Here is an 18,437-nt window from a genome sequence, read left to right as displayed (position 1 = left end):
GCAAGTATTAATTCAGGATCTGTTTATCTGGCAGATGTGCGGCCTGGGTCCAGCTCTATTTAGCTTCGCGGAATTTGCTTCAGCGTTTCACAAAGATTACTCCGTGGCCTCACTGGTCGCCTGAGACCAATTTTGGTTTGGCCGGAGTCATGACAAAAACAAAGCTCCGATTCCAGATGGCAAGAGCCCAAGATGGCAAAGAAGGCACTCCCACCCTTCAGCAACATCTGTCTTTATAAGGATAGCATCTTTCTTAAATGAATAATTACACCGTTTAGTGACAGCTGATTAGATCAGGTGTAGGCAAACAAAATGGGACAGTATTGTCTATTTTTACTACTGTGGTACCACATGTTGTTTTGTTTTTTTGCAGGCTATGATCAGCAGCGTGTGACTGGGCTTTGGCGTTTAGCTTTGTAAGACATTTTGAAAAGCTCCAGATGCCTATCAGAGGTCATGTGCTGGAGTTTAGTCCCCATGTCAACTGCAGTCAGTGTCCCAAGTGTTGACTTATGGGATGTAGCACTTTGGCCTTTTAAAGTTTAAGCTTTTTTGCTCAGGGTTAGTGAAATATCTGAACTTTTCTTTCAGGCTTTTTAGATACAACTGCATGAATCCAAGCACTGACCAAAAGAAAAGCGCCTTTAACCAGCTGACTTATTTTAGTACCTGTGATTGACAGGTCCTTGTTTTTAGCTACCCTCAGTGTATTGTCCATGATTATAGTTACAATTTAATATGACCACTCTGTGGTTTACTGTTGCCTTCACTTAGCTAAAAGAGCAAAAGTAATGCCTGTACAGTGTAGGCGTGCTGTCAAATGCCACAAAACTATATTTTATTGATCAGAAGAACTTTTATCTCACTTTTATCTCTTTTGTTACTTTTTATCTCTTAAAAATGGATAAGGATGTTGTTGTCATAACTTGATCTGGGCACATGTGTGTTCCAGCATGCTTGAGCATGAGGGAATTGTCCAGTGGGATATTATTAAAGATAGAATGGATTTAGTGTGTGTTTGCCAAGCAGAAATCTTTTCCATCCCCATTCCCTCATTTGATTATTAGCATGCTATCCTTTTCTCTTTTTTTAACTTTATAAAGCACCTTGCTGTGAGCCGCACCTTATAAGCCAATGTTTGGTCTCCTTTTAACTTCACCGCCAAAAGTGCCTGCCTAAGTAGATGTTTAGGCAGGCTCATCTTTAAGAGCCAAAAGTCTGCAGGAAAAATGGTCAGGAGGCATCAGTGGAATATACTCTAAATCCAGATTAGTCGTTATAAAGAGACTGGCTCTGTGTTAATGGAGAGAAGCTGCTTTTCTGTCTTCACTGTTTAGGAAGGGTAGTGTCAGCCGGGGGTCTGTGCTAGATTTGGAGTTCTGGGTGATATGAGTGCAGCAGCAGACACAACAAGCTTCAGGATCAAAGAGCTGCCAGTCCAAAAGGACTCACACACACACACACACGCTCACAAGATTTATTTAAAAGTCTCTGTGAATGCGTCTGCCTCTAATCTCTAGACTGTACGATGACTAAGCATATAAGTTGTCATTAATACAAGCTTTGTTCATCATGTTTCTTCACACTTCAGTTTCACTCATTTATAGCTATCGGGCTGTTATATTGCACTACCCTTCTAGATGTAGTCAGTAGGTTGTTGCATTTTAATAGTCCTGAACCGGAATGCCCCGTCCCCGCTTGCATTTTAAGGCTTTCGCAAGCTTCAATAAATGCTGCACATACATTTGCATCCTATTTGCAAATAAATGCCTATCCACGCTATCCCAGCACATCATTGCACTGAGAGTCTTTATGCGTGCAGAGCCAGACTATCAGTTAACTTCTTTTCTAGGAATATCTAGGAATAATATATGGATTAAAATTGCTCACATGGAAAGCTCGAATCTCTGAAACATGTGCATTGTTGAGAAGTGTGGTCAGTTAGTTGCAGAAGGTCCTGTATCTTAGAAGGGCCACTTAACAAAATTAACCGACTTCCTCTTTTTTTGGAGCCGTCTGTTTGAGATGAATGCGATCGGGTTATATCAGAGTGTCACGTCTGTACGTGCTGTCTATGATATTACAAAGCAAGGCTTATCAGTTTGCCAGTAATTCAGGAGCACAATAGGCTAATCAGTAATTGAACCATAGCATGGTTCCAATTCATTCACGTAAATGACATGAGTCAACCTCTGATGTTTAATGGCCCGTTGATGAGGTGTCATGCCTCTGGACAGCTGTTAGAAATCTCTGAAGTTAATAAGTCATAACAAGTCTGTCATCCTGCATTATGGAGCTCAAGGAATAAAGTGATTACTAGTGATTACTCAAAGATTGGTATTTAACCAGTCCATCAAAGGTATGTTTTTTCGTACACCTGTGAACCATCAGAGTGTTTATTTTTGCTTACCTCTGTGTTCCTAATCTAGTTTAGCCATTTGTTTTCGGGTGGAATAGGAGGCTAGCAGTGACTCTCCCAGAGTGGAATTTGCCTACCACTGTCCTTTGGTAATGGTGTTATGTTTCATTTCAAGCACAGGTTGTTAGATTATCTCTGCCTTGTCGTGACAACAAATAGTAAGTTCTTGTGTATACACTGTAAACCTTTATGTGGGGACAGTGGCAGAGGATCTGCCATCACTCTGCAAGCGTGAGGGTTGAAGTGTGGATACTAGCGCAGCGATGCTTTTTGAAAAGGTGGAGACACATCTTTAAAAAATGCAGTGAATGTACATATACAGATAATCTGCCCCTATCTCCAGTTCAGCAGCTCTCTTCCGCCAACTGTCTGATAAAGACAAATTACAAGCATGCACAGGGAAACACACTGGTCTGGCGACATACCAGCCATGGCACAAAGTTTTCAAATCTTCAAGTTCACTGAGAGTGTTGTCATTAAGACAGATTTAACATTCAGGCTTTTTGTGTGTCCAGTGCGTGCACGTCCTTTTCTCATTATTGATGATATCATCTTCAGAGGAAGCACCCTGGGCTGTGGTCAGAGGTCAAGTGACTTTCCCAGGCTGGAGTGTGTTTCTGAACATGGAGGGGACGTGTGTGTGTGTGTGTGTGTGTGTGTGTGTGTGTGTGTGTGTGTGTGTGTGTACGGGTTCGTACTATCCTGGTGGGGACCAAAATCTGACTTTTACTATCCTGGTGGGGACTTTCTGCACCGTGGGGACCAAAATCCAGGTCCCCTCGGGGTTGAAAGCAATTTTCACACTCAAAATGTGGTTTTACTGTCAGGGTTACAATTAGGTTATGGTTAGGTTTAGGGTAAGGGTTAGGGTTAGGCATTCATTTTTAATGGTTAGGGTTAGGGTAAGGGGCTAGGGAAAGCATTATGTCAATGGGATGTCCCCACGAGGATAGCAAACCAGACGTGTGTGTGTGTGTGTGTGTGTGTGTGTGTGTGCGCATGCCCACGTGTTTCTAAGCTGAGGGGAAGTCCAGAGCTCAAGGCATCCATTTCTGATCTTCAGTCTTGGCTGTGGACTAGTGAGAAAAGAAATCACTAACAGACTCAAATGCTGGCTTACGGCACACATCCGAAAACACAAAAAGTGAGTGGAGCGGCACAGAGGAATGCCTTTAAGGTCAATGACCCCACAAAGTTAACTGCACACGATAAACTTAATTTACTCAAGTCACAGATAATGTTATACAGATTGTGCACAGCATTCTCAGAGCCTCATTGTTAAACTTAGTGGGTACACACAAGGAAGTTACAGTAATGGATCTGTCTGCTTCTATCTGAAGTTGCGCATTGAGATAGACTACCACTTGCATAAAAGATGTTCTGTCTCTCTGCTTTATACTACTTGCCAGGAGATTTTAGATTTTAACAAAAGTCATCTTTTGAAATGCTGGAATAATCTCCCTGTTTTTGCCTTTTAATTGGATTCAGCACAATAAATACAATATTGTTGTTAGCTCTTAAGAAAAAAAAGCTGGAATGACACAATCCTCCCGCGTCTCCACTGATTCATGGCATTAAACAGTCTGGGCTTCCTCTCTGCCATTAAGAACAAGTGTGAAAAAAATCCTTTGCAAAGCAAACACAAGGCCATGCTCATCATCTCTAACCAGATCATATCTAATGGGCCCTCAGACATTTGAGGAATCTTTCGCCTTGCAGTAATTCCTATGACATAGCATGTTATCATTTTCTCTCAATGACCTCACCCAGGTCAGTCAGAGTTTATTGAATTATTGTGACAAGATCTGCACGTGTTTGATGCTCTTTTGTTTTCTTTTCAGCTTCGACCTCATGCTTTGTGTCTGTCTGTGTGTTTTCAGATCAGTGCCAATATCCTGATCTTCCTGTGCACTAACATGATCGGGATCTGTACTCACTACCCCGCTGAAGTCTCCCAAAGACAGGCCTTCCAGGAGACTAGAGGATACATTCAGGCCAGACTGCACCTGCAGAGGGAAAACCAGCAACAGGTACACTTATGTGCACACGGTATGCACAGGCACACACATAGAGACACCTGCTGAGACCAAGTCCTGTAGAAAGACATATACACAAATGCAGAAGAGCAACAAATGAGTGTCTAATTTGTTTGTCTCCCTTTTTGAGGTCAACAATATGTTCTGGAGTATAACGTGTATCTCCGCTCCACTCTATTTTACTAACACCTTCCCACGCAGATCCCAGCGAGCCAGTTTGACTCAGTAAACACTCCAACAGTGGAAAACGCTGAAAATGAATGGACTCTCTTTATCGTGCACTGTCATGTCTTCCTTTCTGTTTTAATTCATCTCTCTGTCTGTTCTCTCATTCTCTTGTGTCATCTCTACCTCTCTCTCAGGAGCGCTTACTGCTGTCAGTGCTGCCACATCACGTTGCCATGGAGATGCAGGCTGATATCAGTGCCAAGAAGGAAGATATGATGTTCCACAAGATCTACATTCAAAAACACGACAATGTTAGGTAAACACAGACAGATGAATGCACGCACATGCTTCTGCACGAACATACTATAAGGCTCAAAAAATGTGGGAGTGCTCAGCTAGCTTCGACCTCAGAGTCCCTCCAACCGCTATTTCCTTTAGAGCATGTATTATGCATGTTGCTGGTTATTGACACTGACAGCACCGGCTTAAGCAACAATATTGGCTTCAGGACGCTGATGTGCTTTTTGTAGCAAATAATTTCAGACAGATCTCAGAGTTTGCTGCCTCCTACTCTCATCCATCACTGATGACTGACTACTAACAGGTGATTGAATCTTTCTATTGGCTGTACTGCAGCAGAGTTTAGCCAGCGCTGTCCATGTTGTGGTGGCATGGAGATTGTAATGAGGTTAAAGCAAAGATCTCCTGTCATAGGTGACCCAGATAGGCACAGGTAATGTACTTAGAATACTCTGTTGCAGCACCACTGACCTACCAAGGTATAAACTTACACAAGCAATCCATTATCCAAATTCAACACAAGACTAAAAAATAAAAAATACTTGGGTTGCTTTGCAAAGGCAATAACACTTAGAAAACAACTAAACTCAAGATATTCAGAGTGTTTTGATTAGCTAACAGGTCTGTAATTTTAAACTATATTTAGTCAAGCATTGTACAAAGTTACTTAGAAAGACAAATCAAATTTAGCATTAAGCAAAGCATTAAGTAAAGCAGTAATTAAAGCAGGTCATCCCTTCCCATTGCTCGCCCACATGAGATCGTTCACTTGAGAGCCTTGCAATCACAAATGTTATTAAGGTGTCCTTTTAAGCTACGTTAGCATGCTCACAGTCGCAGTGCATCTCCAAGCCACTTTACAACCCATGTCCATCTGAGCGACTCCCTTTTATGCTGTTTCTGAGCTTATCAGTATCATATCTATTGTTGTTGATGCCGCTCCATTCTTGCATCTCTCGCCGCCTCTGTCTTTTCATGTAGCCACATGTCTCCCAGTGCTTCTCCTTGCTCTCTGTGTGTGAAGGACTGGGAAGTCCTAAAACAGAACACCCCTGCCAAGTATAAGTTACTACAGGAGTGAATAATAATAGAGTTTTACTGGCAAACCAGTAAACCTAAGGTATATGAAGTTTCAGTACCTTAGTTTTACTGGTTTGCCAGTAAAACTACAGTATATGGCATACTCAGTACTCAGTTCTGAGCCCTGAGCTTTTTCTTCCAAAAACAGTGCACTGGTTCATGATGCTGCTGTTTACAATAGGAAGCTGGTTCACTAAAAGTGGTGTTAGCAAAAATGCATATCTCAAAATATGGGTAAAAAAAATGTCCATTGCAAAACGGCATCAACTTTAGGCTCTGCTCCCACCAGTGAAAAAATACTATAGGTTTGTTTATTTGTTAATTCTATCCCTTATAGATGAAGTGGTGCATCATGGCATCGCCTCATCTTGCCCACAGTGGTAGACGCAGACAAGACTTTGACCGCTGTAATTAAGTGCGAGTTTGTCCCTGGTGGATGACCTCGCAGTGGTCACAGCGCCATCTGTTGCCTTCATGTCTAACTTTCGTCTGGGGTGTTGTTTATCCTCGCCTTTCATTACTATCAAAAGTTTGCAATGAAAGGCATGCAGACAGAGGGATCGAGGGGTAGAGAGGAGGGGAGGGGGGTGTTCTCAGAGGGAAGGGCTGGAGGAGGTGACCTACATTGGCCTGAATGATGAGAGCCAGAGCCGAACAAATGTCTGCCTCTCTTTCCCTTGCTCACATGATAGTTGAACAGGAGGAGGGAGCCGCTAGACCATGCTGTCTCTTTCTACACCATGTTGATTGATTGCATTCTGTGTCTCCTTTTTCTCCCCTTTCTTTCCCTCTGTCTGTTCTGCTTCCCCTCTCTCTGTTTCCCTCCCCACATACCCATCACCTCTCCTGCAGCATACTGTTTGCGGACATTGAGGGCTTCACCAGCCTGGCATCTCAGTGCACGGCCCAGGAGCTGGTCATGACGCTGAACGAGCTGTTTGCCCGCTTTGACAAGCTGGCTTCGGTGAGCTTTGCTGCTGGCTGCCACTACTGTCATAGCGAAACTTTGAACCACCGGTTCATACGCATCTTTACAGTCTGTAGTCTCAGTCCTAGTTAGTATGACAAATAGAAAATGATGCATTTACTGATACTTAAGCATTGTGTAACCTGCTAATTGAACTTTGCTGAGGCTTATAAATCATTCACATTATGCGTTTATAATCTATTTGACATGCTGTGAATCAGCTGTAGGTGAAGGTCTAACATTTTATGCGTTGTGTCTTTGTTTACAGGAGAACCACTGTCTGCGTATTAAAATCCTTGGCGACTGTTACTACTGTGTGTCAGGACTGCCTGAGCCCCGTGCTGACCACGCCCACTGCTGTGTAGAGATGGGAGTAGACATGATTGAAGCTATCTCGTGAGTAAAATGCACACTTAAGACAGCCACAGTTATATTTCACTGAAAGTTGAAGAGGATTTATTATGCTCGGTTTTCCATTTTTTGTCCTTTTACTCAACTATAGTAATTAGCATGATTCACAATATTCCCTTTTTATCTTATACTGAGGTGCCTAGCCCTAGTGCTTTTGCTCCACTTCCTTTAAGCCACGCTCTCTTAAAGCCAGCTTGTGAGTGATTGGGTTCACCTCCCAAACAGAAGGTTTGAAGAGCAGGTGGATGGCTTTTTGGGTTTGAAGGCAGAGCTTGTATGCTCGTATTGACATTATTATCCACCAAGACTGGAAAAAACTGTCTGGACCAGAGCCTTTAGAACAGTCTCAAACCTTTACTTTTAACTCTGACTCATTACTTGTATATATGTGGATCTGATGTGAGGCTTTGTTTATTGCATATATAGGACCTCTTTAAGTTTATCTGTGAATGGCACACAGGGTTTTGAGGAGACTTTGTGAAGCTGAACGTGATGCTCGCCTTTTGACATCAGTGTTCGTGTGTGTGTTCATCTGCAGGCTGGTGAGAGAGGTTACAGGCGTTAACGTGAACATGCGGGTGGGCATCCACAGCGGGCGTGTTCACTGCGGGGTGCTTGGCTTGCGCAAGTGGCAGTTTGATGTGTGGTCTAACGACGTGACCCTTGCCAACCAAATGGAGGCTGGAGGAAAGGCTGGGTAGGTCCTGCCCAAATTACCTCTTACCGTGCTGGATTAATCTTCCATAGGATTTATGTTTTAAGACACACTTTATGTTGTGTGTGGGCGTGTGTGTAGTCGTATCCACATCACCAAAGCGACACTGCAGTATCTGAACGGGGACTATGAAGTGGAGCCAGGTTTTGGAGGGGAGAGGAATGCTTACCTGAAGGAACACAACATTGAAACCTTCTTGGTGCTGGGCTGCAGCCAGAAAAGGGTTAGTGCATGGTCAAACACACACACACACACACACACACATGCTTATCTGCCTGACCTCATCTGAATACCACACTAGTGCTATATTTCACACAAATAATATAATGGGTTGTCACCTGGAATAGAAGACCTTATTTTTCAAAGCACTTACCCTGTTGGGGTTTCTTCACTTCCAGAAAGAAGAGAAAGCCATGATAGCTAAAATGCAGCGTACACGTGCAAATTCTGCAGAGGGAGTGATGCCACGTTGGGTGCCTGACAGGTCTTTCAACAGAAACAAGGAGCCTAAAGCCTACCAGAAGATGGTGAGATACACAGAGGGAACAGTATGCACTTAGGACTTTTCTACAGTACCTCCTCATCCTCTCCTTTCTCTCAAGTTAAATTATATACTAATCTAATACTAATTTAAATTAATTATATACTTTCAATAGGTTGTTTAAAAAAATGTGTGCGTATTCAAATGTTGTGGACATTTCATCTGGATAGAGTTGGTATCACAGACTGTATAAAAGAGATGGACATATCTACTGTGAGGTCACCTGTTCTTCTTTTAAGGCTTAACAAAATCCAAATAGTTGAAGGAAATGACCCCCGCCTCCCCCACTCCCACTTTAAAATTGTTATGAAGGGAGAACAAAATTTGTGATGTTGGACATTTTAACAAGAAGAAGAGATTTGACTCGCTTTTGGAACTGGCCTCAAGTGGCGACTGGAAGAACTACAGTTAGTGACACTTCGGCAGTAGTGTCATCTGTCTGGGTTGTATTTCTACATTTTTATGGTACTGTTTTTACAGATGGCATCTTAGCTTACTGTTACAGAGTATTCTTACCCTTTCCCTGACTTGCATGCTAACATGCGTATTAAGATAAGTATTGGTGACGTGACGTAAGCATGCCTACCTTATGTTGCTGTGTAAAGCCTCATAGAGTTGATGGCATAGCTGTACACGCTTATTTGTTCCCATCTTACTTTTGGCTTCATATTAGACAGTGTTCTGTGAATAAATAAATACATTTGAGTGGCAAACAGTAACAGAAGACAATGAGGACGTGAGAAGAAGTACTGATCTGTAGGGCTCTCAAGGATTCCTAGTTCACTATTCGAGCTACTATGATGAGTCTGCAGCTGCATATGTTTTCTTTTTCACACACTTTTTCTGACATCCTCTCTCTCTGTGTTTGAAGTCTCATTTCCTTTTCTTTCGTACATTCTTTTCCCCTCCTCCTCCTTTTTTTCTCCATCTCAAAGGGTTTCAGCCCTAGGGGCAAAGAGGGTGTAATTTGAAGCCTCCCAGCATTAATTAAAACATCAGTCTGGCTCACAGGGATTAGCTGTGCAGATGTCTGAGTCTGTGTCTATTTTTCAGTCGTACTGTGACCACATGATAATCTCTCCCCTTTGTTTCTTTTTCTATCCTGTTTTTTCTTTTTGTTTTCACTCTCTCTTTTTGTTTTTCTCAGGGCATCGATGAAGCATCCAGCAAAGAAAAGTGAGTGGTTTTTTTGGGTGGGCTCCAGTTTCAAGTGTTTGATTTGTCAGCTGTCACTGTAGCAGTTTAACTTTAGGGTAAACTGTTGGTTTTGCACAGTCAGATCCATCAAACACACTAATGCCATGTTATCTCTGAGTCATCCTCTGTGTCACAGCATAGGGCAACATCCTCATGTACACACACACACACACACAGTCGTTTCATATCTTAGTGAGGACATCTAATCGACATAATACTTTCCCTTTGCCTAAACCTAACCATAACCCAATTGTAATCCTGACACTAAAACACATTTTGAGCCTTGAAAATGCCTTCAACTTCATGGGGACTGGCATTTTGTCCCCATAAGTGACTATTGCTCCACACTTAGGGTAGTAACATGCCAATTTTCTGTCCTCACAAAGATGTCTAAACATATACACGCACACACACACACACACACTTTCACAGTGAAGCAAACACGCAGCAGTGACAGTGACCTATTGTTCCCTGTACTTCACAGTCGCTGTACTCAGGAGGCACTGAACACCGAGGATGAGGTGGATGAGTTTCTCGGACGGGCCATCGATGCGCGCAGCATTGACCAGCTGAGGAAAGATCATGTCAAGAAGTTTCTGCTCACTTTTCAGACTGACGAACTTGAGAAAAAGGTTGACATTTGACAAAAATTAAATTGAAATTCACCCCAAAACGTCCCTAAAAGAAAAAAATTGTAAACTGGACTGCAGTTCATCTGATTTCTCATTCGTTGTCTTTTCTTTAGTACTCTAAAAAAGTTGACAATCGTTTCGGAGGATATGTGGCCTGCATACTTTTTGTCTTCTGCTGTATCTGCTTCATTCAAGTTATTATTTTCCCAAAGTAAGTAGTTCTCTTTGACAAGTTGCCTTTTCCAGTTATACTGAATTGTGCACAGGAAATGTGCTCTTGATTCGTTTATGAGGAGTTCATTAGAGTTGTACATCTTAATGACTCTGTTTTCATCTATTCCTCAGAACGCCGCTTATGCTCGGTCTTTACATTAGCGTCTTCGTCATCCTCGCCAACATCCTCTTCGTCTGTGCCATCTACTCCTGCATCAAAGTACGAAACAAAGGCCTTCGCTACTCATGTGGTTCCTCTTGTAGATAAGAGACATTATTACATGTTTTCAGCCAGCATCGCTAATGGCATTAACTCTCCCTTATCTGATGCTCTCCCTGCTGTCTGTATCAAAGCTTTTTCCAGCTGCCTTGCAGACAGTGACCAAGAAAATAGTCCGATCTCGAGCAAACAGCACACTGGTGGCCGTCTTCACCATCCTCCTCCTCTATATCTCTTCTTTTGCTAACATGGTATGGACTGTCTTAATTTTGATGCTTTTTTGCATCATGAAATACTTATTTCCTGATTATTTTAAATATTATTACACATTACTTTAACATAAAATAATTAAGCACTATCCTGGCTATATGGATGTTGCTGGATAGAGGCAATTAATCATAATCCATCACCTTGACGGATGAGGTTGTAGAAATCAATATTTTCTCCATGTGATCATTATAAAGATCCATTTAGTTTTATATGTGCTCCATACATGAGTGACTATATGAATACTGAAAACTTCTAGTATATCGGGTATAATCAGACACAGCATTTTGACATAATTACTGCTCAAGGCAAAATCTCTATATAAAAGATGGGCATTGCCCCCCTGACCACACATTTTTAAGCTTGAGTGTTGGTGCCATGTTGGATTTTTGAAGTTCAAAATTAAAACGTATTCGCAGTGCTCGGTGCAGAGTGCTATGTTGTCAGCTAATGCTATCAAGCTTTGGTTAGCAAGCTTTATTTATGAACGGTAAGGATGCAAAGCACAGACACACATTCACACTGTTAATTTGTTCATAGGTAACAGATGAATTTCACTAAACAAAACTTCTCAGATGGGCTGCAACACATAGAAAGACAGATTTTTTGTGAGATGAGTCCACTAAAAATGGGTTAAGGGACCTGGGATACAACTATTGCTACAAAGTGGCTTTAATGCCCAAACCTTTTTTTGTACCAGAATGTAAATACACTATGAAATGTGTAGCAGAGCATTTTAACATGAGGATTTGGCCAAGAGAGAAGCTTCTTGGCTTCTTTTTACAGCCCTTGAGGTTCCCCTTGTTTACTAGGAGCAATGAAAACTAGAAACTATGCAAAAATGTCTTTCGCTGTATATCTCTTGGTCAAAGTTATTTAATAATCAGCAAACATGTTGTACCGCCTCCTAAAACCAGTTCCATATGTGCTGCAATATAAGGCATAACATGTGCTTCTCTTCCTTACTGATTCCAATTATTGACTCTTTAATGACAAACTGTTTCCTTCTCTCTTGCCAGTTTACATGCAGCAGAGAGAACCTGAAGGAGTGTGTGGCCAAGGAGTTGAACACATCAGTGACTTCCTGCCTGCTTCATAACCTGGCCAGAAACGGTTCGACTCTGTGTTCCAGCCAGACAATGCCCTGCCATTTTCCAGAGGTCAGCTCCATAGCATTTTTGAAAAAGCCTGTGTGTCCGTAAAGCCACTTTCAGACATTCATTCCCTTCTCATGGCCTCTGAACGTGTCCCTTTCATGTCTGAATGAGCACCTCCGGTCGCTTTTCATAAGAGCCAGGAGGCAGATTTTATGAAGCACTCACTAAGAAACAGAATTGCTTGGAGAGTGTCCACAGGAGAAGTCGTGTCTTATCTCACTGAATTTTGTTTGTAATTTGCAGCAAGATTAAAATATTTGTCTGTGACGCATTTTCATTATTCCCAATCCAGAAGAGGGGGTTTTCACAGTTTGAGTGTGAAGCGTGAGAGCTGCTGTAGCACCTTGTAGCTGTTACAGATACCCACATGGAGAATGAGAGAGCCTGCTCTTAGTGACAAAGAGAGAGAGAAGTAAAGGTTCATTACGTGCTTGAACCTCTGTAGCGCTCATACTAATAATGTCTGTTCTCACACGCGCACACTTGCAGTTGTGGTTAAGACTTCATGAAACCGAGGGGGGGAATGTTAGAAGTGGCTCTTTGTGTGCGTCACTTTGTATCATCACCTGGGCAGTTTAATGAACACAGCGCTCTTACATAGCCAATATTTGAAAAAGGGTTTTTGTATTTGCTTTTGCACATGCACACTGAATCATAGGTGTGTTCTTCATGTTCATGTTTGTTTTTCCGCGTTGGTGAAATCTTGACTTATCACTCTAAACCTAAATCTACTTCTCTTCTTCCTCCTCCTCCCTTTGTCTCTGTTTCCTCTGTGCTGCAGTATTTCAGCTACAGTGTATTGCTGACCCTGCTGGCCTGCTCTGTGTTCCTCCACATCAGCAGCATAGGGAAGCTGGCTCTGATGCTGTTCATCCAGCTCACTTTCCTCTTGCTAGTGGAGTGGCCTCAGGTGGCCCTGTTCAACAACGCAGACATACTGGTCGAATTGTGAGTCCCCTACCGGCAACGCTAACACAGTCACCGTTTTCCCAGTTTTCAACCTGAAAAGTCTCTATTGTGTCACAGTACTGTGGATTAGGTTAAAATTAGCCTACTTTTTTTAAATAAGGTTTATATTCGAATAGACCTACTTTCATGTTTAGTTCTATTTTTTTTTTTTTTAAATATGCTCTTTTTTTTCCTGAGGCAATTAAAACCTGTTAATGATTCTCTGCAGCAGTATGTTAAGTTTTATATTTGATTATATCTACTTTAAGAGGCCCATATAGTTTGTAGACATGACTCTTTCTTGGCTGTTTTCCAGATTTGGTTCCAATAAAACTGCAGAACAGTGGTATGCATCAGTTTTAATACTGAAGACACTCATTCATTCATCTTTCCCTCCTCAGCTGCAACAATGTGACCAAGGTCTCCCTAAAGGTCATGACTCCTATAATCCTCACAGTTTTTGTTCTGGCTCTTTACTTGCACGGCCAGCAGGTGGAGTCCACCGCTCGTCTCGACTTCCTCTGGAAGCTGCAGGTAGGCTGAACGATTACGTGTATAAACTATAAACAAAAGGGAAACCAAAAATACTTAAACTCAGCAAAAGACATTTTTCACTGTGGGCAGTTTGACTTGTCATAGCCTGAAAATCATGTTAGGTTAGCTTTAACAGTGGCTCTGTTCTTATTAAGCCATGTCACTGTGCTGCTGAGCCCACATACATGGCAGCAGGACTAAAAGTGAAGGAGCTAAATGTAATGTCAAAATCTTTACTATGAGGTGTCAAAATGTCTTCTGTGAAAAGGCCAATTCTAGCAGCTGTAATAACATCATGAATCCAGTCACCTGACAGCATGACTAAGTAACCGTATCCCTCCCTGTCCCACTTAAGGCTACAGAGGAGAAGGAGGACATGGAGGAGCTGCAGGCGTACAATCGCCGCTTGCTCCATAACATCTTGCCAAAGGACGTAGCTGCCCACTTCCTTGCACGGGAGCGTCGTAATGACGAGTTGTACTATCAGTCATGTGAGTGTGTTGCTGTCATGTTTGCCTCCATAAGCAACTTTTCGGAGTTTTATGTGGAGCTGGAGGCTAACAACGAGGGGGTGGAGTGTCTCAGGCTCCTTAATGAGATCATCGCTGACTTTGATGAGGTGAGCAAAAGGAAATATAAGAAACAATTAATGCACATTACAATAATTTAGGAAACATTTATTGGACAAGGTGTGGTCATTAGATGTAACCATTTTCATGGTTGCCTGTGCTGTTCTGCCAGTGCTGCTGACCTGTTGCTATGCTGCTTTTGTTTCCTCTTCCTGTCCTTTGCTGTTCTCTCCTAGATTATCAGTGAGGAGAGGTTCCGTCAGCTGGAAAAAATCAAAACCATTGGCTCCACCTACATGGCAGCTTCTGGCCTCAATGACTCCACCTACGATAAAGAGGGCCGCTCACACATCCTGGCTTTGGCTGATTATGCCATGAGGCTTAGAGAGCAGATGAAATACATCAACGAGCACTCCTTTAACAACTTCCAGATGAAGATAGGTAAACACGAAGGAGAGTGAAAATTGCTCTTGAAATCCGATAAGTTTTCTTTGGATGAGCTTTTGTGATGTCAGTCAACGGAGATCAACAGTAATCCATTCAAGTAGACGCTGCATTAATATTTAGTTAAAGTCCTCTATCTGTTATGATGTCTCACAGCCATGTCATTTTTTTCTTAGGGTTGAACATGGGGCCTGTTGTAGCAGGGGTGATAGGAGCCAGGAAACCCCAGTATGACATCTGGGGGAACACAGTCAATGTGGCCAGCAGGATGGACAGCACAGGCGTGCCAGACTACATTCAGGTAACAGTGACTCAGTAACTCCCCAGCAGTTTGTAATTTTATGTTTACAAGAAAACGTTTTGTCCTTTTAGTAATTGTTGGATCAGTCAGCCAACATAGAATACCAATCCAGTTACTCATTAAATTAGTCATCACATTGTTGCCAATGGTTATTCCAACATGAAATGCTTATTTACACCCAAAAAAATGGCCGCACATTAGCCATCTTCGCTCTAGCTGAGAAGTGCTCTTCGCACACAGTTCAAAGTCTTGTTTACAGTATCTAAAAGAGACCTTTGCTCTGTGTGGAAGCATACTACAGAAGCATACTACAGATGCTTCCACACATACTACATTCTGCACATTCAATCAGTGCACCGTCCTTCACTTTACTTCACTTTAGGCCCAGATATCTGCCCTCCCGAAGTAAGAGTCCTGTGTTGTTTTCTAGCAGTAATTGTGCTCTGAAGTCCCTCTGGGGAAGGAAGAGAGAGCCAAATCTAAATTCCCTGTAGACTTCATGCGGCTATCGCAGTGTTATCTCCTTCAGTGGTGGAAAGCCACAGCAAGTTAGCTTTGGGAAAACAAAAAAATCTTATTTATAGATGCAGAAGAGATATTTTGAAATGTGTGAGAAACATCGAAAGCTGTACTGCCAAAAGAGCTCCTTGAAAGATTGATTCTCATTACAACAGCGCTGCCATCTGCTGCACACTTTGTGTTACTGCAAATCAAAATGCCCTCTCTGCTATGCACTGACGTGAACTGATTGTTTTCATTTCCCAGATAACATTTTGAAGACTTTTTGGTTGTATCAACTTGTATCAGTTGAACTACTTTTTTTCAGACACTAATAAGTGCTGAAGATTATAAAAAAAAAAACCTCATATTTAAAAACTTATGCCTCTGTCATCATGCTTTAGGGAGAAACTGGGACTGACTCTTAGGAAGGGTTGAATATCTAATATCCTGAGTGTCAAATATCCGTGTCATCTCTTAGGTGACTACAGACTTGTACCACGTGTTGGCCAACAATGGATACCAGCTGGAATGTCGAGGTGTCGTCAAGGTGAAGGGGAAGGGAGAGATGACCACTTACTTCCTCACCAGCGGCCCCCCAGGTAGTTAACGAGAGACCGTTTGACCGCAGAGTGACTCCCACTCCACTGATACGTCAGAGACTGCAAAGAGAGACAGAGAGTGGTCAGCTCGAAGCGTGGTGCAAGCACTCTGGGGACAGTAGAAGGCCAGCAGAGACGAGACTGTATGTTGCCACGTACTCAGATGCACAAATGGAGGGTGTTGTTCATGTTAGGAGGTTGTTTTTTTTTCTCCCCAAGCTGCCCGAGAGTTAATGAAGCCCAGTTGCCTTAGGACGGAAGTGACTATGCTTGTGTTTATGAGCAATAGTACAAGTATTTCATCTGGAGTAATTATTTATTTTTTGTGGAAAAAACAAAACAAAACTGTTTTATAAAAGAATATATGCAAGGACAACACTATGGATGAAAATAACCAAAGAACAAATGTTTGACATTTGACACACACTAATGAATCTGCTCAAAAAGTACAGTAAACTTAAGTAATTTATTCATCCTTTTGCTAGCAAAGGCCACGGTAATGTCACTGTCATTGACAGGCATGAACCCTTATTTTGTTGTGGACTTTATAATGAAGGAGAACGTGCACGTATGCACATATATGCAGACAACAAACGCAACTACCCTGTCTTGGATTTTTGTGTTTCTTATCAGGGCCTTATTTGTTTCCTCCAGTCTGTAGTTTTTAACAGCCTGATCCTCGGCTGTTTGTGGTTCCCTTAAATCTTTGAGCACTTTGCTCTCCGAAAAAATTTTTTTTTCTCTTTTTGGTTCAAGCCAAAAACAAGAAGTACGACATGAAGGAAGCACGATTGCATTACTGTCACGGAAATGAAGAGAGATTGTTAAACTGTTATGAAACGTTTTATACCAGTGTGTGTGCGTGTGTGTGCGTGTGTGTGAGACAATGTGCTGTATGCATGTGTGGTGTGTGTGGGTGTGACCACATGTTACTGAATGCTGTTCTTTATCTATAAGTGGGCATACCATCACTCTTCACTGTGAGGTTTTTAAGATACTGTATGACAATGCTTTCTTGCCAAACTGGTTGCTACGAGGCATGTTTTATATTATTCTTTGGAGTTATGTGTCCATTCCTTATTTGTGTGTGTGTGTGTGTGTGTGTGTGTGTGTGTGTGTGTGTGTGTGTGTGTGTGTGTGTTAAAATGATAATTTGAAGAGAATTATGTCTTCTACGCCTTTTACTGGACTGTGATTTTGACTGATTTCATTCCAACTGAAAGCCTACATGATGTATGTTTTTGGATTGTGAACCGGTTTCCTGACCACTTCAGGATTAAGTGTATGCAGAAATTTTCTGTCTGCTCTGTATTGCCTTGAGATTATGCAGTTCCAAGGTCCACATTCTTCATGGACTAGTATATACTTTACACAACAGTATTTGACCTGATTTTGTATTTGGCACACATAGGCTTGTAACCCCACCTGCCACCACCACCACCACCCCCGAAATGAGTTATATGAATGTATGTATAAATGAATATTTCTGTCTGAAGCTACTGAAGAAAGCTACTCTTTTCCAAACCTTTGGTACTACAGAAGGAGCTAGATTACTGTACTGGTGGTCAGATTGATTCAACTGCAAGGAGTGTTTTGACATTTTAAACAAGGTTCAAACTTGATTGATATGCTCACTTTTCTGTCCAGAAATGCGGCCTTCATGGGCTGCAGAAAAGATCCTCACTTTTGCTCGTCCCTCTCTGGCTTCAATATGAAAGGTTAACTAAACAATGTTGCGTTTTACTTTTAAAAAAGTGGCAATCTGAGAGTACTGCATTAGTGCATTTATTGGTCTGATTAAATTCCCCTTGGTTAAGAAGTCAACAAATGTCTGTTTTGGGGTTTTTATTATTATTATTATTATTTACATTTGTTTATTGTGTTTATTTGGATTGCAGTTTTAATCTATGCTGTTGCACACTTTCCCCACCTTTCACAGTAATAATAATAAAGACTTAATAATTAATTTCATAGTCCGCAGCTTCAGCCCAGACAGTGGTGCTCTGTTTGTTAGATTTAATTTAGAGATCGTGTCAATCAGCAGACTGCAATCAAGATTTCTCCCTATGACAGTAACCCGAGAGATTCTTCCTTCTCGTTTTCTGAATAAATCAGTCTACAGTTTCAAGAGGGTGATACAGGAGAGAGTATTTAATTGCGTGCACATAAATAATGAATTTCTGTTGAGGTAATAGCGATGCCACTTACAGCACTCTAT

At 41.9% G+C, this 18,437-nt stretch overlaps 1 protein-coding gene across 1 annotated transcript in view; it reads left to right on the top strand.

Moving 5' to 3' along the window:
- Positions 1–18,148, top strand: part of adcy6b (adenylate cyclase 6b) — a 33,669-nt gene extending 15,521 nt beyond the window's left edge. The window contains exons 4-22 of the mRNA XM_063463349.1: positions 4,300–4,449; positions 4,818–4,939; positions 6,856–6,967; positions 7,239–7,366; positions 7,920–8,078; positions 8,178–8,319; positions 8,495–8,623; positions 9,785–9,813; positions 10,319–10,466; positions 10,580–10,677; positions 10,812–10,899; positions 11,034–11,150; positions 12,186–12,326; positions 13,105–13,271; positions 13,673–13,805; positions 14,161–14,424; positions 14,611–14,815; positions 14,995–15,119; positions 16,099–18,148. Of these exons, the coding sequence (XP_063319419.1) occupies positions 4,300–4,449; positions 4,818–4,939; positions 6,856–6,967; positions 7,239–7,366; positions 7,920–8,078; positions 8,178–8,319; positions 8,495–8,623; positions 9,785–9,813; positions 10,319–10,466; positions 10,580–10,677; positions 10,812–10,899; positions 11,034–11,150; positions 12,186–12,326; positions 13,105–13,271; positions 13,673–13,805; positions 14,161–14,424; positions 14,611–14,815; positions 14,995–15,119; positions 16,099–16,227 (2,586 nt within the window). The 3' untranslated portion in view covers positions 16,228–18,148. The remainder of the gene's footprint in view (positions 1–4,299; positions 4,450–4,817; positions 4,940–6,855; positions 6,968–7,238; positions 7,367–7,919; positions 8,079–8,177; positions 8,320–8,494; positions 8,624–9,784; positions 9,814–10,318; positions 10,467–10,579; positions 10,678–10,811; positions 10,900–11,033; positions 11,151–12,185; positions 12,327–13,104; positions 13,272–13,672; positions 13,806–14,160; positions 14,425–14,610; positions 14,816–14,994; positions 15,120–16,098) is intronic.
- Positions 18,149–18,437: the final 289 nt, after the last annotated feature.

Source organism: Pelmatolapia mariae, linkage group LG20 (assembly GCF_036321145.2).
Source record: "Pelmatolapia mariae isolate MD_Pm_ZW linkage group LG20, Pm_UMD_F_2, whole genome shotgun sequence".
Lineage (NCBI taxonomy): Eukaryota > Metazoa > Chordata > Actinopteri > Cichliformes > Cichlidae > Pelmatolapia > Pelmatolapia mariae.
The sequence above is the reverse complement of the archived record's forward strand: the minus strand, read 5'-3'. Positions and strand labels throughout refer to the sequence as shown.